General features: G+C 37.9%; 2 protein-coding genes across 3 annotated transcripts; both read left to right on the top strand.

Annotated features, from left to right (window-relative positions):
* Nucleotides 1-5,687: 5,687 nt before the first annotated feature.
* Nucleotides 5,688-10,468, top strand: KRT27 (keratin 27). Of its 2 annotated transcripts, XM_077163032.1 has the most exons (9): nucleotides 5,688-5,868; nucleotides 5,929-6,218; nucleotides 6,715-6,797; nucleotides 7,156-7,312; nucleotides 7,569-7,730; nucleotides 7,824-7,949; nucleotides 9,414-9,631; nucleotides 9,851-9,900; nucleotides 10,032-10,468. In XM_077163032.1, exons 1-9 carry the CDS (start codon nucleotides 5,775-5,777, stop codon nucleotides 10,172-10,174), a joined length of 1,323 nt encoding a protein of 440 aa, XP_077019147.1. In that variant the 5' UTR covers nucleotides 5,688-5,774; the 3' UTR covers nucleotides 10,175-10,468. The 2 variants fall into 2 exon arrangements, with proteins under 2 accessions (XP_077019147.1, XP_077019146.1); XM_077163031.1 differs by having other exon boundaries at nucleotides 5,688-6,218.
* A 3,796-nt stretch (nucleotides 10,469-14,264) lies between these two features.
* On the top strand, nucleotides 14,265-19,012 carry KRT26 (keratin 26). Its single transcript, XM_077163266.1, has 8 exons — nucleotides 14,265-14,705; nucleotides 15,163-15,245; nucleotides 15,687-15,843; nucleotides 15,989-16,150; nucleotides 16,234-16,359; nucleotides 16,732-16,949; nucleotides 18,184-18,251; nucleotides 18,840-19,012. Exons 1-8 carry the CDS (start codon nucleotides 14,265-14,267, stop codon nucleotides 19,010-19,012), a joined length of 1,428 nt encoding a protein of 475 aa, XP_077019381.1.
* Nucleotides 19,013-25,610: the final 6,598 nt, after the last annotated feature.

Genomic DNA, 25,610 nt, shown 5'->3' on the forward strand with positions numbered 1-25,610 from the left:
ATTCTAAAATCTTATGTTTTGGGATTCATAAACAATATATTGTCACCTAGATTTGTTGTCGATGTTGTACATGAGTTTTTGATTTTGTGATGTAATTGTTCTGTATGATTTTTACATGGAGAGTCAAAACTTCTGCCACCACCATCACCAGTTTCTAAAATTCCAACTTATTCTTGAAATATGATTTTGTTCAGTACTCAATTTTAATATGATAATTCTTTTTATGAGTATTTTGTAGAGAGTACTCTAGTGTCCAGAGATCCACCGTTGTTGCTGGACGTTGCTGATAGCCTAATTATAGTTCCTTTGTAGATTACCTCTCTGTTCTTTCTGGCTGCTTCCAGGTTCTTGCCTTGTGTTTGGTGTTCTGCAGTGTCTCGATGATGTAACTAGAAGTAGATTTTTTAATTCACTGTGCCTCTTAAACTAGAGATCTTATGTTTCCAATCTAATTGTTTTCTTTTCTAGAAAATTCTCAAGCTTTATCCTATTCTTTCTCTGGGGAACTCCAGTGAAATGTGCTAGAACTTCTCCCATTGTCATCCATTTCTCGTAACCCTTTTCCATAATTTCAAGCTCTCCATCTCTCTCTGCTGCATTTAGGGAAAAACCCTTCTAACTCTCCTATGTTTACTTGTTGTCTCTTCCACTGTGCTTTAGCTGTTGTTTAATCCATCCGTTGGATTCTAAATTTTATTGATCACATTTTTCGTTCTTTTTAAAATTTACCTGGCAATTTTGATAGTCACTTGTTCTTCTGCAACACTTTCTGTTCTCTCTTTCATTTCTCTAAACACTAAAACCACACTTATTTTGCAAACTTGTTCTTGTAATTTCATTATCTTCAGACTTTCATGTCCAATTCTGCAGCCTGTGGTTAGTATTGACTCTTTCTCATGTGGTTTGCTTCCTTACATGTTTATTTTATTAAGAGCATGTATTGGTTGACATTTAACTTTGGAAATCCTGCAAGGCCAGAACAGAGATGATTTGGTTTTATTTCTCTTGGGTACTATGCAGTGGTACCAACTTGAAAACGTTTTAAGTTAATTTCTTGGATCAGAGTTTCTCAGATTGAGTACAGTATAAATTCAAATTGTGAGATGTATAAGACTAAGAACATGAGTATGAGCCATTACCACATACTATTAATACTATTATTATTGAATATTTTAGCCAGTATCATCGACAGAATACTTTTTTATTTGTCCATTTTCCCACCATGCAGATTTTTCTAAATTCACCTTTTCTACTGAAGATATAGGCGTTTGGGGTGTATGACTTTAAGTGTGGTCTCAAGTTCAGCTGTGACAAGTCAGGTCCAAATCCTGTTGCTCAGTGGAGCTGTTAACCAGCAAATCTCTAGGTTACTAGTTTGAGCAGGTTTCCAGAATCACTCAGACATCTCTGTGTGATCACCACTCTTGTTTCATCTCCTTGTTTTGCTGTTGTTGTTTTATGACTTCCTTTATTTTCTTTTGCGCTTAATAATGAATTTAAAAGAACATTTACTGTAATTTACTCAGCAGTAGGATAGCTTGTGGATATTTCAAAGTATCGAATCTTGATAGACTGTTAGATGTGGAAATATCATAGTATCTGTTCTTTAATTGGATTCTTTATCAGCTTTATCTGCAAACTTTCAATGGAACCTCTGGTATGCACTTGTTTTTCTTCTTGATTATTTTTAACCAAGTTTTAAATTAGCTTTTACTTTTTATCAAAGATATGCATGCACTTCGTTTTAAAAATCAAATCATGTAAAAAGTCAAAACAAAAACCAGCAGTCTCTTGTCCTCCACCTACTTCCTCTTCAAGTCCTACTTTCCACAGGCTTCCACTAAAGGCTTCCACCCTTCTCGCTATTTCTTATCATCTTTACCTCCATATCTTTAAATAACATTTTCATCAATATTTTTTGATTTATCAATTTTAGACATTATATGCTGTCTTCTTACAAGAAAGTTGAAGACTTGGCTTTTACTACCACACTCATTTTCCTACCTCTTCTTCCTAATATTTGGTTAAATTAATGTTCAGTTCTTCGTGCAAGCAATATTTTTCAAAGTGTTAAAAATCTGGTTGCCTGTGTATCAGTCTGCTATTTTTGTTTGTTTCTTTGAGTCTCTGTCTTTCATGTTGGAGTTGTTTTCAGTGTACGGTGGTCTTTGAAATTCTGTTCATCTCCAAATTGAGACTTTAAATTTCTGACTGTGTTTTTAACTCTAGAATGGTTGAATGGTTAAGCTTCCTTTTGTGGGAAATACTCAGATACCTGTCTAGTGGCCTTTTCTCTAGAACTCTTCAGCTTCCCTAGGGAAGGACCCAACAGTTAGGGCTGGCTATATAATTTATGGCACACATTGCAAAAGAAAAACATAGGACCCCTTGTTCAAAGATGAGGAAAAAAATACTAAAAAATAAATCTTTTCCTTTAAAATTATATTATTGCTTATAACATGTAGTAAGGGTCATAGTGATAACATGCGTAGAAGACAAACTTGCAAATTGCAAAAAAATATACACGCATACCTCATTTCATTGCACTTCCTTTATTGTGCTTTGCAGATTTTTGTGTTCTTTACAAATCAAAGGTTTGTGGCAATCATACGTTGAACAAATCTACCGGCACCATTTTTCCAACAGCAAGTACTTACTTTGTGTCACTATGTCACATTTTGATAATTCTTGCAATATGTCAAACTTTTTCATTATCTAGTATTGTGATCTGTGATCACTGATCTTAGATGCTACAATTGTAATTGTTTGGGGATACCACAAGCCACGCCCATAAAGTCAGCAAACTTAAATCAATAAATATGTGTGTTCTGACAGCTCCACCCACTGGTTGTTCCCTGGTTCTCTCCCTCTCCTTGAGCCTCCCTATTCCTTGAGACGCAACAGTATTGAAATTAGGCCGATTAATAACCTTACAATAGCTTCTAAGTGTTGAAGGGAAAGGAAGAGTTGCTTATTTCTCATTTTAAATCAAAAGCTAGAAATGAATGTTGAAATGACAACAAAGGATTTAGAATATTACATCAACTTAGTTGATAGAGCAGCAGCAGCAGGTTTTGAGAGGATTGACTCCAACATTGAAAGAAATTCTGCTGTGAGTAAAATGCTTTCAAACAGGATCAAATGCTACAGAGATGTCTCGCAGGAAAAGAAGAGTCAACCAATGCACAAACTTCATTGTTGTCTTATTTTAAGAAGTTGTCACACCAACCCCCACCTTCAGCAACCACCACCCTGATCAGTCAGCAGCCGTCACATCGAGGCTTGACTCTCCCCCAGCGAAAAGATGACAACTCACCAAAGACTCAAATGATGGTTAGTATGTCTTTAGCAATAAGTTATTTTTTTAAATTAAGGTATGTTCATTGTTTTTCTAGACATAATGCTATTGCACCCTTAGTAGACTACAGTATAACAAATATAATTTTTATATGGACTGGAAAACCAAAAAATTCGTGACTCCCTTTATTGTGATATTTGCTTTATTGCAGTGGCCTAGAACCAAACCCACAATATACTTGCCTCTCTATATATTTGGGGTGTTATAATTTTATATAATAAATAAGTGAGAATACTTTACTAATGTGACTTCTCAATCACCAGGCTTTTCTGTCTTGCTTTTCTGCAAATCCATATATTAGGTCATGTTAATTTATAGTTTGAGCAACTGCATTTTTAATCTATATAAGTGAAAATGATGTGAGTCGTTCTTGGCAAATATAAGATTTCAATTTTAATTTCTTTTTAATTTTAAGAAAAAAAACAGGTAACAAGAACAGCATGAATAAAGGCAAAGAGGTGGGCAAGTAAGCAATTGTGAAAAAAAAAAGGATAGACAAATTAGGTAGGTAGGACCTACATCATCAAGAGAAACCTGAAATATCATGCAAAGGAGCTTCAACTAGCTATAGGCAATGCAGAATCATTAAGGATTTTAAACTGGAGGAGAGTGGAGAAAGAAGAAATACTCACTGGCACATTGTCAAGGACAGTTGTTTTACATATTTAACTTCCATGTAACAAGTAATGTTTCCATCACAGAAGTGGAAAGCTAATGCTCAGAGAGAATGAACTCTTCGTTAGTTACACAGCTAGAAAATGACAGAGCTAAGATACAATTGTTGATTAACTGATTCAAGAATCCAATTCTTACAGTGGCATGAATGGTGCCGTACTTCAGAAACGTTACCTTGACTCTCACCTATCGAACCCAATGGAGAGGGGAAAAAACGTCAAACCAGGAATCCAATTAAGATTCTAATAACTGAACTGAAAGATAGTGATGACCTAATATGATAGTGACAAGAAAAACTGATAAGAGAAAAAAAAAAAGGTTTTAAGAGCCATCGCAGCAGTAGATTCAATGGCACCTGGGGATTTATTGGACGCAGGTTGGTAGAAAATGGCAGTATTAAAGGTTTCTTAGTAATACAAAGCATTGTTCAGGGTAATCCTACCAAGACTAGTGAAAAAGCAGACAAAAGATCGAGTTTGACAAAGTAATTGTGTTTTGAGTTGGAACGTCATGACCAGAACATCCAGGTAGAAATTTCTGGTGGGCATAGTAAAATGTGGGTCTAGAAAGAAGAGGTAGGTGCTAAAGATAGAGCCAAAGCCATGACAAGGGATGATGACCACAAGGAGAGTATAAAAAACAAGAGCATCAAGCTTAAAACTGTTAAGGAATGGCAACGTTTAGAGCACACACACAGGCGCTATGAATGGGACAGTGACAATCAACAGAGACAAAAAGGCTCCAGCGATCAGAATAGACGTGGCCAAGAGACTGTAGGAGAATAAATATGAGGAAAGATGATTGGATTGGAGATGTGGGGTAATTAGTGAATTTCAAGATAATTCTTTTCAGTTAAGTGGTGGGACCAAAACTCAGGAGTGAGTAGGATGTGAAAAGTGGAGGAAATGGTTGCAGAAAATATTTCTAACAATAGACAATGAAAGAAGAAATGTAGAAATAGAAATTTAGAGCTAGAAAAGAAGCATAGAGACCAACTAGTCTAGTCCCTTCAGTTTACAGATGAGGAACTGGAGACCCAAAGAAATTAACCAATTCCCTCACTTAACCTGGTTAGCAACAGAGCTTAGACAGAAAACCAGTAGCAATGAAATGATAAATCAGAAGGGATAAGGATCACGGGAAGAATTTCCTGTCTCCAAAGAAGATTCCATTTAATCCATCAATTTTCATTTAGGACCTGGCCCTCTTCCTCTGATACGATGGACCTAAAGTCTTGAAATTATTCTTAATAATTTTGGTAGAACAATCATATTATCTATTTTTAAAAATTTTATAATGTTTGTCTTTCTGGAGAAAATGCAATGTTGCTGATTTGATAAAAAATGGAAAACTTCGGTTACCCCATTTTTTATTAAAGGAATTTTGAATTCCTGAAGCCTAGAAGGCAGGAAGGATTACTCATACTAAATTTGAAATGCATCACTATAATAATCATGATAATAATACACCCTGTCCAATGCCAGAGATAACAAATAACCCCAAGGTAAGGACCCACCTACAGAAATGGACATAGTAGGGCAAAGACATTCATTAAAAAAAAAAATTCACCCCATTATGGATAATTCACAATGAGATGACAAACACTATTTTGCTGCATGTAGCAAAGTTCATCAAGAAACACCCTAATAACAAGTATATATAAAAGACAACCTGAACTGTTTGAGTCCAACATTGGCCACCAGAGCTTCCCTCCAGAAACAAAGGCTCCGGTCTAGACACAATGTCTGTACACTTTTCTTCTGTATCCAGACGCCTTGGCTCCTGCAGGGGACCAGGCTCTGTGAGGTTCTCTAGTGGGGAAGCAGGCTTTGGGGCTGGAAACGCATGTGGTGTGCCGGGCCTTGGAAGCGGCTTCTCTTGTACCTTTGCGGGGAGCTCGTCTGCAGGAGGCTATGGCCTGGGCCTGGGCGGGGGAAATACTTCTTGCGCCGCCTTGGCTGGGAGTGAGCACAGCCTCCTCTCCGGGAACGAGAAGGTGACCATGCAGAACCTCAACGACCGCCTGGCGTCCTACCTGGAGAATGTGCGAGCACTAGAGGAGGCCAACGCCGACCTGGAGCAGAAGATCAAGGGGTGGTATGAGAAATTCGGGCCCGGTTCCTGCCGTGGTCTCGATCATGATTACAGCAGATATTTCCCAATAATTGATGATCTTCAGAACCAGGTAAGAGACACAATGTCATGAGAGTCGAAACCTATGCAAGCATTTAGCCACGCACAGCACACACACACACACACACACACACATGCACACAAGCATGTATAAGCTATCACAAGCAGTGAGGCTTTGCTCTCAGCTTCTGAATTTTGGTAGTTACCAAAATTATTACCATTATTAAAAATAATTTGTACTAAAACTAATCTTTGAACATCATCTAGCATTATGCTTTTCACAATATTAAAATATAAAAAATCTGCCAAATGTCTCCAGCTATACATATATATCTAAGCTCTTCAACAGAAGTTTTGTTTTTTCTAATGGGTGAGAGTGGGGAATAAAAGATGTCATGCTTAAATTTTCCATTTTCCAAAGAATCATGTTAATACTGGAGACAGAATGCCCAAACTATTACTATAATTTCATAAGTGACTTCATTTCAAGGGAATTTAAAATGTCTTAAAAATATGTCTTCACTGTTCACTGACTCTCCCTTTATCAGATAATTTCTGCAACCACAAGTAATGCCAGTCTTGTCCTGCAAAATGATAATGCGAGACTAACAGCGGATGACTTCAGACTAAAGTAAGTAGAACCAAAAAGAACTGGCAAAAGGTTACCTAAGCATTTCCCTCTTTTATTTAAACTCTTAAATGGGCTTAATCCTTTGTTTTTGTCTGTTTCAACCAAATGAATATCGAAAAGCAGACTTGAACCTACTATCTACTTGGGAAATTTGGGGCTAACACCAACAAATGTCAAGGTCATGTGAAAGAGAATTTTGAATAGTCCCATTCTTTTTTCTTCAAAGAAACATATTTAATGCATTAGGAAGGGTCTTACTGAGGTTTTAAGCATATCTTAACAGTTTTGCGTCAAAGCTTAGCTTGAGGTTTGTGATCTAAAAAGTGCCGTGACTCAGATGATGGAACATTCTTCCAAGGTTTGAAAACGAGCTGGCCCTTCACCAGAGCGTCGAGGCGGACATCAACGGTCTGCGCAGGGCACTGGACGAGCTCTCCTTGTGCAGGGCCGACCTGGAGATACAGCTGGGAACTCTGAACGAGGAGCTGGCTCAGCTCAAGAAGAACCACCAGGAGGTAGGCGCCCTGCCTCTCTCACTTCCACCCCCACGCCCCCTCCCCAACGCTCAAATTAACTTCAGACGGCGAAATGCGACATCTTTCATGTTCCTGAAAAAGTTTCAAATTCTCCATACAGCTTGGGTTGTTGGAAATGTTTCTATTCATCCCCCTCAAAAAAAAAAAGTTTCTAGCCATTTGGATCCCGTCCAGGTGGCTCATTTAAAAGCATTAAATAGCTCCTCGTTTGTTTACACGCCCCCCCCCCCCCCAGGAGATGCAGGCTCTGCAGTGCGCCGCGGGGGGCAACGTCAACGTGGAGATGAACGCGGCCCCCGGGGTGGACCTCACGGTCCTGCTGAACAACATGAGGGCCGAGTACGAAGACCTGGCTGAGCAGAACCGCCGGAACGTGGAGGCCTGGTTCCAGGAAAAAGTGAGCCGGGCTGCCCGCGTGAGCTGGCATGGGCTTGGGGGCTGAGGCCGGGAAGCGTGTCGGTCACCGGGCTCTTGACATGTGGCGTTTCAGAGCGCCCCGCTGCAGCAGCAGATCTCCCACGACGCGGGCGCCGCCACCTCGGCGCGGAGCGAGCTCACCGAGATGAAACGTACCCTGCAGACCCTGGAGATTGAACTTCAGTCCCTTCTGGCAACGGTAAGTAACCATGACAAAACAGATGTGCTGGAGAAATTTAGAAAAAAATTAATTAGAGGCCTTTTCTCCAGAAGAGATTACTCATTTTCGTATTTAACCATTACTGTGCTTGAAATAAGATACATTTGCATTTTGCCCATTAGACTCTTCTTTTGCCGTTGCGATTATTTTGAGGTACTTGGCGAGAGAAAACAGTTTTACCCTGAATCTTCTCTCCCAAGTCAAAAGCTCCAAAACCAGTCTGTGGAAGAGCAAAACAACTTTTGTATTCGTAATCTTCTTCATCTAGCATTCCTTTTGGTCACTTAATTAAGAGCACTTACAAGTTTTTTGTTGCTGCTGTTGTTCCTTCAAGTCCACCATTAATAAAAGGTAGTTGCTTCAACTGTAATAATCACGGCATCCTTGCTACCCAAACTTGATGCTTTTATGGGGCTTATGTAATTAACTACTTAAATGCATCATAACACTTAATTCTCTGACAGCAGAGTATTGATTTTTTTAATCATTTTCAAGTACAAGTTCTTTTTTAAGTGTCATAAACAAGAAGCAAAGTAGAGGCGTAAAGGTTTAGTATAAAGCTGATCATGCATAATGAGAATAAGAACCTTTTTTATTAAGGATTTGCCCAGCACTTTCACCCATGTTGTGGGCACAGCAGAGTTTATAACTCATTTCATTATTGCCGAAAGAAGAATCTAAAATTCGAAGAAGTGAAGTGCTTTGCCCAAGTCCCACAGATGGATACAAAAGAATCAGAATTCCTCTCCAAATTTTCTAACTCCAAATTCTATACTTTTTCCACTGTGGCTGATAAACCTCCAGAGTTTATCCCCCAAAGAGGCTGTGAATGTATATAAAATTGTCTTCATATAAAAATACTAGACCACTATTCCGTGTGTCCCTTTGTGAATCTATATAAACCCATGGATTCACAAGCCAATGAATCAAACTGTTTAAAATCTTAAAAAGTAATTATTTTCTTTGGATCATTCGACTTAGGGAAAGTTTATGCCATTCGCTATAGGATTACTTTTGCTAGAAGAGCTACAAATCCTCATTTAAGGATAGCCATGATGGCCAGATAAGGTCATCACATGGTTAGAAATGAGGTAGCAAAAGCGCAGAGGAAGTTCCAATCCCAGGAAAAATGGCAAATTGTGCCAGACACACGAGCATAGGCTACCTTAGTGGTGAGAGGAATATTTAGACTGTGCCCTGTGAGGAAGCAATTTCACCTTTACTAACGTACATAGGAATATGGGTAGCATTCACCTACCACCTGTGTCGTTGTCAAATAGAAAATCCATATGACATCTAATAAAGGACAACAATTAATATTGAACAAGTGGGGCTTTTGGATGGATATGGGTATTTGCATTATGTAAGGAGAAATCTCAATTTCATGCCTTATTATGAAAAAAACACTGACATTTTCTACTAAACCATCTTGCTAACTCACAGAAGCACTCCCTGGAGTGCTCCTTGACGGAGACCGAAGGCAGCTTCTGTGAGCAGCTGGCGCAGATCCAGGCTCAGATCGGGGCCCTGGAAGAGCAGCTGCACCAGGTCAGAACCGAGACCGAGGGCCAGAAACTCGAGCACGAGCAGCTTCTCGACATCAAGGTCCACCTAGAGAAGGAGATCGAGACCTACTGCCTCCTGATAGGCGGAGAGGAAGGGTAAGTCCTCCTTCTGTTGAGAAAATAACTTATTTTACGGTCATTAACGATTGTTTGAAATCAAGTACAAATTATCTGTGACCCAGACAGATCATGTGTACATAAATCCCTTTCTAGTAGTATTTCAGAATTCAGTGAAGTCCCATCTTACATCATTGCTGTTCGATTTTCTCAACAAAGCACAGAAACAATTAATGCAAGCTCTCCATATTTTCACAGCTCGTGTGTTAAATCAAAAGGCTATGGAGCACCAGGAAATCAGATAAAAGGTAAACAAAAGCCACAGTGGCATGCAGTGGTTTTTTTGTGTTTTTTTTTTTGCATATATTTCAAATGGCGAGTTAATTATTTCTGCTTTATAAATATGATAAATTCCAACAGTTCATGTGTATTGTTTTAGATTCATCTAAAACCAGCACGGTTAAAATAGTCTTTGAAGAAATAGATCCTCGGGGCAAAGATCTGTCACCCAGAATTCACACAATGGAAGAGAAATCCATCCGAGTCAGCAACATTAAGAGTGGACAGAGAGTTCCTTCCTAAACTCCAACCCAAAGAAGGAAGCAACCGTAAATTAAAATAACAAATTAAAATTAGGTTTTCTGAATAAGGACCCTCTTATTTTTCTGCTATTCTTTCTTTTTTGGGGGCATGGGCAGGCACCGGAAATTGAACCCCGGTCTCTAGCATGGCAGGCGAGAACTCTGCCTGCTGAGCCGCCGTGGCCCATCCTATTTTTCTGCTATTCTTCCAGTGAATCCATACAAACTATTTTTAGAACAGTGACATTTCTTTCATTTTCTCTATGGTGGTGTTTCAATAAAAGTTCTTCCTGTTGCAAATCATATTCACTGGTTCTGATTAATCTTTGCCTTTTTAATAGACCCCTCCCCTCAATGGGAGCTGAGAGTGGTTTTTAATTTCTTCTGTTTCTTCACAAGTCAGGAGTAAGTTTAACAGGTAAACTAGTTGGAGACTTTTTCACATCTCTGTAAAATTTCCATTTTAATTTTCCTTTGACAAATACTTATTGAGCACACCCTAAGGGCCAAGTAAGGAGAATAAAACAGTTAATAAAATTCAATCCCTGAACTCCATCTGCTCGTAGAAGTGGAAATAAGGAGACCAAGAATAGGAAGCATCCTAAAAATAGAGGGAACCCTATAAAGAGATTTGAAAGTAGAAGGGAAAAGAGAAAGGTCAAGGAGCAGGGTAGGTGGAGCATTCCAGTGGTTGACTAATTCATAACAGCATCATCCTGCCGTGAAGGTGGGGTTCACAAATACTCCGCTCAATTTTTGCCATTAAAACCACAGAGCAATGTGTCTCCCCTTCTAGTCAAACATAACTGTCGCTGAAATAAAATATAGTGCTACTGTCAATGAACCTATTTCTCTAATCTGTGGTCCAAGACTTGATGAGGCTGGAAGGGGGTGTAAACTCAGCAGAAAACCCTGTGCAGGCTCAGCTGAGAGTGAGGGAATTTGGCTTCCCCATCCCAACCCCATAACAGGAATATCACTGGCAGATTTTTCTCTGGAACTGCTACTGTATTCCTGAATCTACAAAACAGGTCCAGCACAGTGGAATCACAATGACCCTCCCCTCCCCTCTCCTGCACGTATACTTAACACCCAAGTGTACCTAAGGCAAATACCTTCCCATTCAACTCTCTAATGAACCAGTGCTCGCACTTCTACCCTTATAAGCCTAGAAGCAGTTTATCAAAATCAGGAGAAGAAAACATCCCGTCACATGCTTCCTTATCAAAAGCATTTAGCCCAGATTCTATATTTGTAATGCTTGACCACTGAGCAGTCATACCTCAGGGAATAAACTCTTTTTGTTAGAATCACGTTGAGAGAATGAGTGCCTATATTTAGGATTTTTAAGCATAATTTCCAGGGAAGAGTTAAATAATAATAACCAGAACTTACTATGTGCTAGGAGCACTGCCCTAAGCTTAATTTCATCCTCACAAAACTACTGAGGTCGGTATAATGATCTTCATTTTACAGATAAAGAATCTGCGAAAAGAGCATTTGAGCAATTTGCCCAGCTGATAATTAGAGGCGATGGGAAACTAAGCCAGGCAGTGTGCCTCGGAGTCTGTATGCCTAAGCACTATATAATACCACGCTAGTGAGAACTTTATGTTTCCACCTTCCTTCTAGCAAGAAACGGGATTAAGAAAACTAAGTGCATCCTAACTCCAATTAGTCTGAGATTTAAAAAAGTCGCCAGGGTCCCCTTCTTCCCAAACAAACCAGGAAAGTGATTTTCTGGAAGAATCAGTGCACCAGAATCTAATTCTCAGAAAAAAAAAATAGGACTCTAGTGACAAAATAAACCTCATTGATGTTCAAGAAAACTGCTTTTCTTAATTTGGCTAGCAGAATAAAAGAATATGAATTTTAAACAATGACAAAAGAGGTTGAAGCACATTGGAAACTAAACACTACATTTATCGGGGGATAATCAATATAAGAATTAGAATAAGATAATGTAATGGAAAACTTTGCCCTGAAAGGAGACATTAACACTATGTAACTTCAATTCAATTCAATTATTTTGAGTGCCCACAAAATGTACGTCATATAATGCTCTAATACCTAGTAGATTCTCGAGAAATGAAGATGATATGTAACTGAATACTTGTTTCTTACCATGAATAAAATAATCCCTCTCAGGAAAGAACTATGTACCTACAAGTGACCCAGAGAATTTATTAAATTTATTCTGCACTTCTAGAAAGGATCTAAGGCACACCTAAAATTTTATAGAAAGACGTCGCTTAGAGGAAAGTTGTGATTAAAAGAATTCAAGAGACTTGCCCTTATTAATAAGTAAATCAGGGACAAGATTTCAAGGAGGAGTTAGGCACCATACATTCCAGCCTTGCTTTGATATAGAGATGCTTTGTGATCTGTGTCGTCCCTCAGTATTAGAGCTAGCTCATCTCCAAAGTGGTTATAATAATAGATGCTTAACTTATTTCACAAAAGATTGTGAGTTAATTAGTATTTATTAAACATCTACAGATAAATAGATTATGTTAATAATACTTTGCAGCCGCATAATATCTCTTACCCAAGAAATTCAAGCCTCCTAAACTATGACAGTAACAACTCTTTTTCTTGTTTTATTCATGGGAAACATGGGCAAAAGACAAAATTTGCTACCAGGTCACAACAGAATCAATAACAAGGCTGTAAATATGAGCTACATCTCTTAACTTACCATGCATTGTTCTAACATGTGCCGATGTTCCGAATTACAATTTTGTATTGTCTTAAAATACTTGGGTCCAAAAAAATCCAAAGCCCACCAAATATTCCATATCTTTGGGTGACAATAATATTGGATGTTTTTCAAAGTTTTCAATATCCACAACACTGAAAAACCTCATTGAAAAATGACTTTTGAAAAAAATGACTGTTTTAAAACTATCTAAACCTGTAATCAGTTAACCAATCAATTTGTACCTTTATAACTGATAGAGGTCTAACCCTGTCTGCCATGTCATTATGATTTCATAACTTTCATTATGATAATTTCAATAATTAGCATTTACAAAATGTTCCATGCACGTCAGATTCATTTCATAGTCATTAATTATTGGAGCTGCTCAACACTCATTTGAGACTGTTCAATGCTATTATTTTCATTTGCCCAATAAGGAGATGAAGCATAACCACACTGGAAAACTTCCCAAGGGCAGGGCATCAAGATAACAAGAGTCCTGCTTCACCATGACAACCAATCTTCTTTCCAAAATACTACTGTGCTTGGGTTTCTTGGAAATACCCTTTTTTGTTACATATTTTCCTCTTCACTTAGCAACACTAAGCCCACCTCTCAAAATAATTAGCAATTTCTTAAATGCATAAATTTCAACTAAAAGACAGCTCAGACAGTATTTCTGATGTAGGGAAGTGAACATTTTGAAGACTCAGAAGTTAGTTGAATGGACATTCTGCTCCCGGACTAACCCAAGAATTCTCTATACAAATAATTATCTATCAATGTCACATATTTGTCAATTTTTGGAGAAAATAATCACAGTACAGCAGGACTTCTATTACTTTAGTTTTCAATTTTACAAAAATCAACTAAAAACCTCCTACTGCTGAAGGATCCATAGATATTGACAGTGTCTGATTTTAATAAGAGAGAAAACACACAATAAAGCAAAATAATAGAGATACTCCATGAGAATTTGCAGAATGAAAGCAGTAGACATTTCTCATTTGAATTACTGCTTCTTTGTTATGTGTATGGGGGGGTATCTAGAATGTATTCCAGAAGTAAAAAAAATATATGGACATTTACTCATATTTAATTTTGACCTTTGAGACTATGATTTAGTGTTACTCCACCTGGCACCTTTTTAATGTATTAAAAAATCCTTGGGGCCACTCTCCACCTACAGCCTGGACACTATTAAAAATCATCCAATTATGGAAAACAACAATTAGTGTGCAAGTAATATTTTATTACTGATTGGCATAATTAAGGCTGAAATGACCTACCGAATCCTATAAAAAGGCCAAATGGAGCTCACTTCTGTGGTGGACGGTGCATTTTGGCTTTGCTGCTCTCTGGGAAAGGGTCGCTCAGCTATCCTGCCACCATGTCTTTTCGACTTCCCAGTGGATCCCGGCGAATGGGCTCCCGCGCTGGCTCTGTGGGGCTGTCGGGTGGAGGAGCGGGTTTCGGGGCTGGGAACGTGTGCGGTGGGTTGGGAGCGGGAAGCAGATTTTCTTGCCCTCTTGGGGGCATTTCTTCTGGAGGAGATTTCTGTAATGGTGGTGGAGGGCTGGGAGGTGGGGGCTGCACTGGTTTTCTTGGAAATGAGCTTGGCCTCCTCTCTGGAAATGAAAAGGTGACCATGCAGAATCTCAATGACCGCCTGGCGTCCTACCTGGACCACGTGCATGCTCTGGAGGCGGCAAATGCAGACCTAGAGCAGAAGATCAAAGGCTGGTATGAAAAATACGGGCCTGGTTCTTGCCGGGGACTTGATCATGACTATAGCAAATATTTCTTAAGTATTGAAGATCTTAAAAGGCAGGTAAGAAATACGGATTTGCAGACTTTTATTACAGAATTTGGGTGTGCACAACTTAAAAAAGAGAAACTATTCAATGTTCTCAATAAATTTACATGATAGGGAATGTGTTCACTCTATAGTCTGTGTGCTTAGGGCAGCACGTGGCCATAAATACTGGTGGAATTAATTAACGAAAGAGAAACAGTGTTAAAATAGATATAATTAGTCTGTGGTTCTTGTGTCTAGCACATACCTTTTGAGGCAAAAATAGTAAAAGTATGTCTGTTTGCAAAGTCTTATACTTTGGCTCTTAAGTTCTGGACACTTATCATCTCAAGAAAATCTACTCTTTTGATAGAGAAAAAAAGTGATACTAAAATAGACGCTTGCAGAGTTAAGAAAATATAGAATCACACTGAAATCTGGAGGCTGCCGTGACTTTTGGTATTTAACATTTTGCACACTATACCTTATTTAGATTATTTCCATGACCATCTGTAATGCCAGTATTGTTCTACAATGTGACAACGCCAGACTGGCCGCTGACGACTTCAGGCTGAAGTAGGTGAAAATAAAGTAATTAATTACAATCAGGGTAAAAATACTACAGTGGGGTTAAAGAACCTATCTTTTGCATTTAAAACCAAATTGCTTGACAAAGCCAAACTCCATGAAGAAATTGAATTAAATAGGCCCTTGTCATAAAAAAGAGCAGAAATTTTAAGCATGCAATAATATTTTTATTCAACTATTAAGCACATTGGATGATAAAAGTCAACTCTGAAGAAACAACGCCCCCCAAATAATATCCATAAATCAGTGAGTGTGTTGCAATCTTAATAGTTTGTGACACAAACTATTAAGATTCCTACTATTCTTAATTGTAGGAAGCTTCAGAAGTATGTATGGGACATCATATACTTCAGCATATAAAATGCCTTAAAACGCTATGCTTTGCATTTGCCTCTGATTAAAATTCCCAAGTACCTTTAAACCTTTAAGGTACGAAAATGAGCTGGCTCTGCACCAGAGTGTGGAGGCAGACATCAGCGGCCTTCGCAGATTGCTCGACGAGCTGAATCTTTGTACTACCGACCTGGAGATGCAGCGGGAAATGCTCACCCAGGAATTAACCGACCTCAAAAACACTCACGAGGAGGTAAGGAACCCTGCAGATTGGCTCGGTACAGGGTCAAATTCTGTACTGAAGGATCCCCTTCTTCAAGTCCACTGCTCACTTCACAGCAGAGGACACGTATCTATCGACACCCTAGCTTGACTTTTACCTCCGATGGCTTTTCCAGGAAATGAAAGCCCTGCGGCGTGCGGCGGGGGGAAATGTGAACGTGGAGATGAACGCGGCGCCCGGGGTGGACCTGACTGTCCTGTTGAACAACATGAGGGCCGAGTACGAGGACTTGGCTGAGCAGAACCGCCGAGATGCCCAGGCCTGTTTTAACGAGAAGGTACGTGTATGACAGAGGACCTACTGAGGGTTTGCTCAGTAGACGACCACTGGTCACTAACTCTTCTGACAATTACGCTTCAGAGTGCATTGCTGCAGCAACAGATTTCTGATGATGCGGGAGCAGCCACAGCGGCCAGAAATGAGCTGACGGAACTGAAACGCAATCTCCAAACTTTGGAAATCGAACTTCAATCCCTCATGGCTGTGGTAAGTAGGAACTGCCACCGGGCTTACCGTGTGTGTCTCTATGTGTTTCTCTATATATCTATGTATGTAACTCAGTATATATATAACTAACTATGTTATTTATAATATAACTTATTTATGTATAAATTAATTAAATATCAGGAATTCTGCCCATAAACAACACTATTTTTTAACTCACCAGATCCAAAAATTAAAAATGACTTTATTTTGATGGAGGGGAAATGGTTCTTTAAAAACCTACTAATGTTGATGTTTTTCAATCAAAGAGATTTAGATCTTGAACAGATATTTCTTACCATTTTGAGGATGTTTAAAATAGAAAAGTGGCATTTCTCCTTACACATTCAAGATTGGCTTTCTGCTTTTTTTCAGAAACATTCCTATGAATGTTCCTTGGCCGAGACGGAAGGAAATTACTGCCATCAACTCCAGCAAATCCAAGACCAGATCCTGGAGATGGAGGAACAGTTGCAACAGATTCGAACAGAAACAGAAGGCCAGATGCAGGAATATGGAAAGCTTCTAGACATCAAAATCTTTTTAGAAAAAGAAATAGAAACTTACTGCCGCTTAATAGATGAAGAAGAAAGGTATATATTAACTGTTGAAAAAAAACTATCCCTCATCAACTAGGTTATCTCAGTAGGTCAGTATTGAATCCTAGAATTTCCTACTCTAAAGATTATACCCATATATACTGATGATGCACCTAGAAGTGAAATGAAATTATTAAAATTTATTATTGCATACAAGTGAAATGAAAACAGGCGGTAAAATCAAATGTTTAAATATGCAAAGTATTTTTATCTATAATAATACAAAGAATATTTAATAATAGAATTTTGAACAATTCTAGTACTCCTAGCCAGGGAAAATTTGCTTTCTGGGATTTTGCGTCGAAACACACTTCTCATAACCACAGACTCTACTTTCTTATTACTTCCCTAGTCATCCCACACGCACTCTGTCCTGAGTGGGTTAATACATTTTCATTTGAAAGAAAAGCAGTGAAGATACAGGAAGATTTACTGGAGAGGCACCATCGCTTGTGAGCCAGGAGCCACAGCTCTGGGTTCGCAGCCCCGCTTTGAATCACACTAGCTGGAAGCATGCTGTTTCATCTAGTTAAGCCCCAGTCTTCTCATTGGTAAAGTTGCAATAGCAGCAAAACCATACCACAGTGCCTCATGATGTATGTAAAGTGCTGCGACAGTGGCTTGTACAAAGAAGGAACTCGGTGATCTGCGTTTATTAGTAAATGCTTGGCCAGGACCAGATCATGAGTAGGTAGCATCTTCTGCCTGCTCCAAGTCCAGGCTCAGCCCTCCGCACCACGAGAACCCAAGAGTGATGGCTGCCTCCTCCAAACAAAGTGTTTATATTATTCCACTCATTTTTCACTCCTCTTCGGCATCTTTTATATAATTTCATAGATAACTTTTTACATGCATATTTTATTTTATTTTCTAAAGCGTAAATTGCTTGTGTCTTGCCTCTGTTTTTTTTCACAGCATCTAGTCCAGCACCTTCTACGTAGTAGGCACTCCAAACGTGTTCATTGGCCAGTTGAGTGACTGAGAAGGCAGAATAAGAAAACAATCACAGAGATCTTATCTCGTCACAAGGGAATTTCTGATCAAAAACATCCTTTTAATCTCTACTTTCACTATGATGAAGTCATAAAAAGCTTACGAATGCCCCTCAAACATAAGAGGATATTGAACCTTATTGAAATGAGAATCCAAAATTTGCATTCCCAATTCATGGTTATTTCTGAACTCCCTAATGAAGAAAAAAAATAAAATAATTTACTCTTCTTCACAGAGAAAGCAAAACCACAAGCTACAAATCAAGAGGATGTGGGCCCGTAAGTTCTGGAAATCAAATCAAAGGTATGAAGGTTTTGACTCGGTATAACTCTTTTAAACTCCAGCAGTTCTGTTAAATAAGCCACTTATTGGTAAACTAAATAAAATTCATTTCCAGTTTCAGTTCTAATGAATGAAAAGATGAGAGGTCATTATGACAGTTCTGAATGTTTGAATTTTATATTCCTGTAGAGAGGAAGTGGCCAAATTATACAATCGCAGAAATGGAGGATCAATCTCCCAAACATCTTATTTACCTAGAACCTATTCTCTTCATAGTTTCAATGCTTTAATAAAAGAGCTTTTTTTAAAAAATCTTGAAAATAGGTTTTTAAAAGAAGGCAAAATTACTTGCTTCAGTCTGGAACTTGACCGATACTTATGTTGTTTTAATCCATGTTTCATATGCCCTTTTAAACTCTATTATTCTAAAAGCAGTGGTATAAAAAAAGACAGCCTAGGATGTAGGTAAGCGTTGACTTCATAACATCATATCTCAATTTACTGCAAATTTGAAAAGAAGAGTTCATTTTTAAAAAGCATGCCAGTAATGACTGACTACCTTTCAACCTGTTGAGAATAAGCACTGAACTTTCATTTATTTTATTTTAGACTCAACAGAAGAAATCATTGTTAAAACAGTGGTTGAGGAACTAGATCAACTTGGCAATGTCCTTTCACTGAGGGTCCACTCAGTTGAAGAAAAATCCTCTAAAATTAGCAACATTACAATGGAACAGCGAATACCTTCTAAAGATCATAATGAGAAAAAAAAGTTATCTTAAAAAAAATGAAAGGGGAATAAAAAGACTTCCTTTGCAAATTCCCATTGGCCAAATAACCCAAGGAAATCATTCATTTATTCTTGAAAATAAAGGGGCTAGAATTTGTTTCCCTCTTCTTACTTTTCCCTAGCTCTTCGCATATAATCTTTTTTAGGAGAAGGAAAAATCTTACTCTATCCCTAGTTTTGGTTTTTATGTGGGAATTGGGTTTTGGGGATGTTTTTCTTTTCCATTTCATTAAAAATTCTTCTATTGCAGAAAATCTGGCTATTTTGAATTTTCATGATTGATTCCAATGTGTCAGAACCAAGAATATACTAATAAAATAAATGCTTCACTTCACAGTCACATTTACTTCCATTCACGGCAGGTCAATTTACCATGACATTAATGAAGTATAAGCTTCAAGGATCCTTATTAGAACAGGCAAGTCCTTAACAACATTTCAAATAACTATATTTTGTAAAATTTTCTAAAATAATAATTTTACCATAATCTGGTAAGTCTGCTATCTCTTTCCACTCCAATTTCTCCTCTGTCATAGTTTCCCTAACGTCTGATGGCTTTGGTATGGTCATAAGCAGTTTGGGAGTTACGGTGATCATATTATTTATTGTTCAAATGTGATATTTGTAAGGGCTAAAAAAATATTATTAACCATTGCCTTAGGACAATAAGCACAAATTGACCTGTTTCAGGCATATGAATATAGAGTTCCCTCAAGTTAAGAGGAAGTCAAGTAGAGTACGTATTTTGCTTGACTTTAGTGGGATATATTTTCTATTATCTCATAATTTCCATGTGCACCTAGTTTCTTACCAATCATCCCAATATAGGAATGGCTGCCAGGCATATTGCTACCGCCCACTGTGCTGAATTGCCATGCAGTATCATGGCACAAAGGTATAGGGCCACTGTTTGTATTGTAATATGAATATGTCTTATAGCACATGGCACCAGAAGTATGTAGATAACGGAGAAGAAAAAGGTTTGAAATATGTACAGCCAGAACTACTCTATGGAAAATCCTTTAAAGCAGATGTGTAAAACTGTGAAGAATTCTATTCTTACTGAAATCTAGTAAAAATAAAAATGCCCTCCAGTCAGGCATATAATTGATAATATAGCACGCTTGCTATTCATAATACCACTTTATGCTTATTATACACAAACACTCTGACAGATTATATTTTGCATGATTACCATGAAAAAATTCTTTATGTATGATGAGTTCATAAATTATGAAAATTGCATACCTCTGGGAGTGTTGCTCTTTGTGACTCATTTTAATGCCCTCTAGAGAACTTCTACCCCAGAGAAAGAGCTCCATAACTATGTTAACAGATTGATTCACCCTGTGGAGCTTAGCAAGCCTCTCTCCTCATCACTTCAATGCAAGCTCAATGGGGCCACGATTAAAGTGGCCATTGTAGTAGATATGGAGGCTATACTTGACCCACTGCATGGAATCCCTCTCCCTAAGGCTAGTCAAGCTACTAACCTGTCATCAGAAGAGACAGACCATGAGCTCTTGCATGGCACCATTTTCCTAGGGGAAAAACTAGCCGCATGCTGCCAGGTTGACTTGGACTCCATTAGACCCTCTCGAAGAAGGAACAGTAATTTTTCTGTATCAGAATTAACGCTCTAGATGCATGTTTGTCTTTCCCTGTCTGTTTCAGTTTGCTAAAGCTGCTGGGATGCAATATACCAGAAGTAGGATGGCTTTTACAATGGGATTTATTAGTTTACAAATTTACAGTTCTAAGGCCATGAAAATGTCCCAAGTAAAGCATCAACGGGATGATTCCTTCTCTAAAGAAAGCTGCTGGCAACCAGGGTCCCTCTTGTCAGATAGCAAGGAACATGATCCACATATGCTGGTCCCTTGCTCCCAGGTTTTGTTGTTTTAAGCTTGTGGTTCCAGGGACCCCCTCTCTGAGCTTCTGTGGGTCCTCTCTTAGTATCTCGGGGACTTTTCTCTCTCAACTCCTATGAGGGCTTTTTCTCTCAGCCTACTCCAAACTTCTCTGGGTGTTTCACTCTGAGCTCTCTTGGCTTTTTCTGTCTTTTATTCCCATAAAGGTCTCCAAGTAAAGGATTAAGACCCATCTTGAATTGTGTGGGCCACATTTCAACTGAAACAACATAATCAAAATATCCCACTTACAATAGGTCTACACCCACGGGAATGGATTAAAAGAACAAGGCCTTTTCTGGGCATAACAGCTTCAAACCAGCACACTGTCTATAATGCCTCTGCCAACATCACCATCTGAGATTTTTAAAAAATTGCATATGCTTCGGACCTCGGATCTACCCTTAGCAATAGGTCTGAAGTCTAAATAGGAAACAGTTAAAATTTCCAACCTCCTCTCTCAACCATGTGGCCAGACCACCTGTAGACAGGTGATTACTCCTTCACATCTGATGTTTTTCACTGATCAAACTTCACCCCACAGTGCAATGGAGACATTACCAAAGCCTGGCTCACAAACCTGAGAAGTCATGATAGCTAGTAGTGTTAGGAAGGAAAGCAACAGTAATAGCTTCTAGAAACTCTGCTAAGCAAATAAGGCCAAATGGATCTGGGCAGGTGCATGTACTAGGTCCAGTGGAAGAGGTGGGTACTCATTTAATTTGTCATTGCAAGATGTCTACAAAAATAATGAACTTTAAGGAAGGGGAGATACTGCTTGATGGAAGACATATATTTATAAGCACATAAACTGAAATCCATGGTCTATGAAATGCTTTTTTTTTAAACACCCACACACTTGAAAAGAATATACCCAGAGTTTGGCATTCTTAAAATGCTACCTCAAATATCCTTTTAAATCTTTTTTTAAAAAAATCAAAATTTGAAAAAACAGTGAGGATTTATCAAGTCAAAATCTATGTGAAAAAAAAAAAATTCAAGGAGGACTAAACACGAAATCAGATTTGCCAAAACAGTATTTGAGCAAATTGGTGAACCTGAATTGAAGTTTTCATGGCCTCACAGGGTATGTGCAGGAGAGTGGACAGAAAATTCAGGTCCATCACAATGTGGGGAGCCCACTAAGAGAATCCCCCACAATAAAACCAAGGCCCCAAAGAACCACACCTCAAAGTGCAAGAGGGAAATAAGAAGCAAAAATTAGCCCACTTCCACCCGCAGGAACCCACCCAGAATGTTGTAGGGGGAAGATGACCCACAGGAAATTGTATCTAAATGCTAGTACTAGCGCCTATCACGTTACCTAAGTGCACAAAAGAACCCTCAAGTCACGACCTTGTTTAAAAAGGCTTCTATCTAGGCTTCTGCTTCTAGGGCCTCCAAGTGCCTAAAAGGAACACATTTTCATCCTAGGCTTCAAAGAATTTCCACAGATAAAATTCCAGTATAAGAAAACATATCGTGGGGCGGGCCGCGGTGGCTCAGCGGGCAAGAGTGCTTGCCTGCAATGCCGGAGGACCCCGGTTCGATTCCCGGCCCCAGCCCATGTAAAAACAAACAAACAAAATATAATAAAAATAAGAAAATGTTTAAAGATGTTTCCCTTTCTTCCTCCTTTCCTTCCTTCTCTAAAAAAAAAAAAAAAAAAAAAAAAAAGAAAACATATCGTATGCAAAATAACTAAACACAAAGATATAAGGCATCCCTAGCAAAAACAAGAACAAAAAAATAAGTGGCAAATCAAGCCACAAAAACTCCAAATATTAGCATTATAAGACACAAAATACAAAATAAATGGCTTTATGTTTCAATAAATAAAAGATAGCTTGAAAATACGAAAAGGGACCAAGAAACCATAAATAATGACTTAGTTTTTTTTTTAAGAACTGAATAGAACTGCTAAATATGTAGAAGATCATAACTGAAATTAAAATTTTCAATGGAGGGCCACGGTAGCTCAGCAGGCAGAGTTCTCGCCTGCCATGCGGGAGACCTGGGTTCGATTCCCGATACCTGCCCATGCAAACAAAACATAAAATAATTAAAGAATTTAAAAAAAACTTTTTTCAATGGACAGTTTAATGGTAGAATGGACCCAGTCAAAAAGAGAAATAGTGAGTTAGAATATAGATATAAATAATTTTCCTGACTACACTACAGAAAGACAAATAAATGGAAAATAGGAAAAGAGACATAAAAGATAGAGTGCAAAAGTTAGCATATGTCACTTCTGAGTTTCAAAAGGATAAAAGAGGAAATTGAAATACAACAGTAATTGAAGACATAACGGCTGAAATTTATCCAGAACTGATGAAAAACATCAGTTCATGGATTTAAGAGGTCCTACAAATCCCAATAAAATGAAATGCATATTGAGTATATCATAGTGAGGCTGAAGACAAGATAAATCATTACCTTCAAAAGAGTAACAGTGAGAATGAACGCTGAGAGTTCTTAACAATAACGGAAGCCAGAGGACAGTAGAATGATATTTTCAATATGCTAAGAGAAATTCCAAATAGTCAATGCATTTATGAAAAATGGCTAACCCCATTGGTCATCAGAGAACTACAAATGTGCCATGAGGCACAGTTATAAACACATCAAATAGGTGAAACTTTAAAAACATTTGCCAAAATTCATTTATTCATTCTACTGTTGGGAACATTTGAGTTGTTTCCAGTTTAGAACTATTATGAAAAATGTTATTACAAGCATTCCTGTAGATGTGTGTACGAATTTCTCTAGGGCAGGGGTCAAAGAGTTTTTTGTAAAGAACCAGAGAGCAAATAGGCTTTTGGGGTCATATATGGTCCCTGTTGCATATTCTTCTTTCAATTTTTTACAATCCTTTGAAAATGTAAAACCATTCTTAGTTTGAAGACCATACAAAAACAGACTTCTGTTACAGGGCATACACCTAAAAGTGTAATTTCTGAGTCATATAATATGGGCATTTGCAAATTTACTAATTAAGCCAAACTGGTTTCAAAGTTGTTAAATCAATTTACATTCCCACCACGAGTGTATGAGAGTAATGCTGCTACCTTAGCAACTCTTGGTAATGGCATTCTCCCAAGGTTAATCACAGAAAGACAAAGAGATAGGAGGATAGTGTTGAGACATGGAGTATAGAATTAACATCTACAACATCAGTTTACTAAAAATTCCAGAATTAAATAACAGAAAAAGGGAGTGGGGAAAAGTTATCTAATAAATACCAGAAGAAAGATGCTCAGAGCTGAAGGACATACAATTTGAAAGAACTTGCCAAGAGCCATGAAGAGAAAACTTTAGAAAAATTTGCATCTTGATGGACCCTGCTGAAATTTCAGAACCAAAGACAAAGGAGAGGAAAAAAAAATAAAGGAGAAAAGATCTTAAGGTTTTACAACAGGACATAACTTACCAACAGAGATAAACAAATAAAGAAAATTAATCATAGAGAGAATCAACTAAACCAAAAGTTGGTTCTTGGGAAAGATCAACAAGATTGACAAACAATTAGCTAGACTGACAAAGAAAAAGAAGACATAAAAATAAGACATGAAAGGGAGGACATAACTACTAACCCTACAAAAATATAAAGGAAGATTGTGTAATGATAAAGCTTTTGCAGTGTGACTGTGTGATTGTGAAAACCTTGTGTCTGATGTTCCTTTTATCTATGGTATGGACAGATGAGTAAAAAATATGAATAAGAAATAAACAATAGGGGGGACAAAGGTTAAAACAAATTGAGTAGATTGAGATACTTGTGGTCAATGAGAGGAATGGGTAAGGTATGGAATGTATGACTTTTTCTTTTTTCTTTTTTCTTTCTTTTGCAGGAGAGATACAAATGTTCAAAAAAATGATCATGGTGATGAATACACAACTATGTGATGATATTGTGAGCCACTGATTGTAACCATGCCAAGAATGTGTGCAGGTTTGTTGTTTACAATAAAATATTTAAATATATATACATAAAGGAATATAAGAGGATACTATTAACAATTGTGTGCCAACAAATTAGCTAACCTGGATGAAATGGACAAATTCCTAGAAACAAATTATCTATACTGACTCAGAAAGAAACAGACCAATAACAAGTAAAGAGATTGAATCATAAGCAAAATACTCCCTACAGAAAAAAGCTCAGGACCAGATGGCTTTACTGGTGAAATTTACCAAACATTCCAAGAAGAACTACACTAATCCTGCTCAAACTCTTCAAAAAAAAAGCAAAGTGAAGAGGAGGGAATACTTCCTAAGTCATTCTATGAGGCCAGCATCACCCTAATACCAAAGCAGATAAAAATACTACAAGAGAAGAAAACTACAGAGCAATATCCTTTATGAACATAGATGCAAAATCAACAAAATACTAGCATATCAAATCCAAAAGCACATTAAAAAAATTACATACCATGATCAAGGGGGATTTATCCCAAGTAGGCAAGGTGGTTTAACATAAGGAAATCAATTAATATAATGCACCACATTACTTGAACAAAGGAAAAAAGCACATGATCATCTCAATTGATGCAGGAAAAGGCATTTGATTGAAGCCAGCTCTCCTTCTGATAAAAACACTTACAAAAATAGGAACAGAAGGAGACTTCCTCAACATGATAAAGGGTATATATGAAAACCCCATTGCTAACACCATACTCA

Source organism: Tamandua tetradactyla, chromosome 6, assembly GCF_023851605.1.
Source record: "Tamandua tetradactyla isolate mTamTet1 chromosome 6, mTamTet1.pri, whole genome shotgun sequence".
In the NCBI taxonomy this organism is placed as follows: Eukaryota; Metazoa; Chordata; class Mammalia; order Pilosa; family Myrmecophagidae; genus Tamandua; species Tamandua tetradactyla.

Bases quoted from the DNA above. Each gene is read 5' to 3' on its own strand.
- KRT27 (XM_077163031.1), top strand. From the start codon at position 5,775: ATGTCTGTACACTTTTCTTCTGTATCCAGACGCCTTGGCTCCTGCAGG. The intron at 6,798-7,155 runs GTAAGTAGAACC...CATTCTTCCAAG, and splicing joins GCGGATGACTTCAGACTAAA to GTTTGAAAACGAGCTGGCCC. The intron at 7,950-9,413 runs GTAAGTAACCAT...GCTAACTCACAG, and splicing joins TTCAGTCCCTTCTGGCAACG to AAGCACTCCCTGGAGTGCTC.
- KRT26 (XM_077163266.1), top strand. From the start codon at position 14,265: ATGTCTTTTCGACTTCCCAGTGGATCCCGGCGAATGGGCTCCCGCGCT. The intron at 15,844-15,988 runs GTAAGGAACCCT...TGGCTTTTCCAG, and splicing joins TCAAAAACACTCACGAGGAG to GAAATGAAAGCCCTGCGGCG. The intron at 16,950-18,183 runs GTATATATTAAC...TCTTCTTCACAG, and splicing joins TTAATAGATGAAGAAGAAAG to AGAAAGCAAAACCACAAGCT.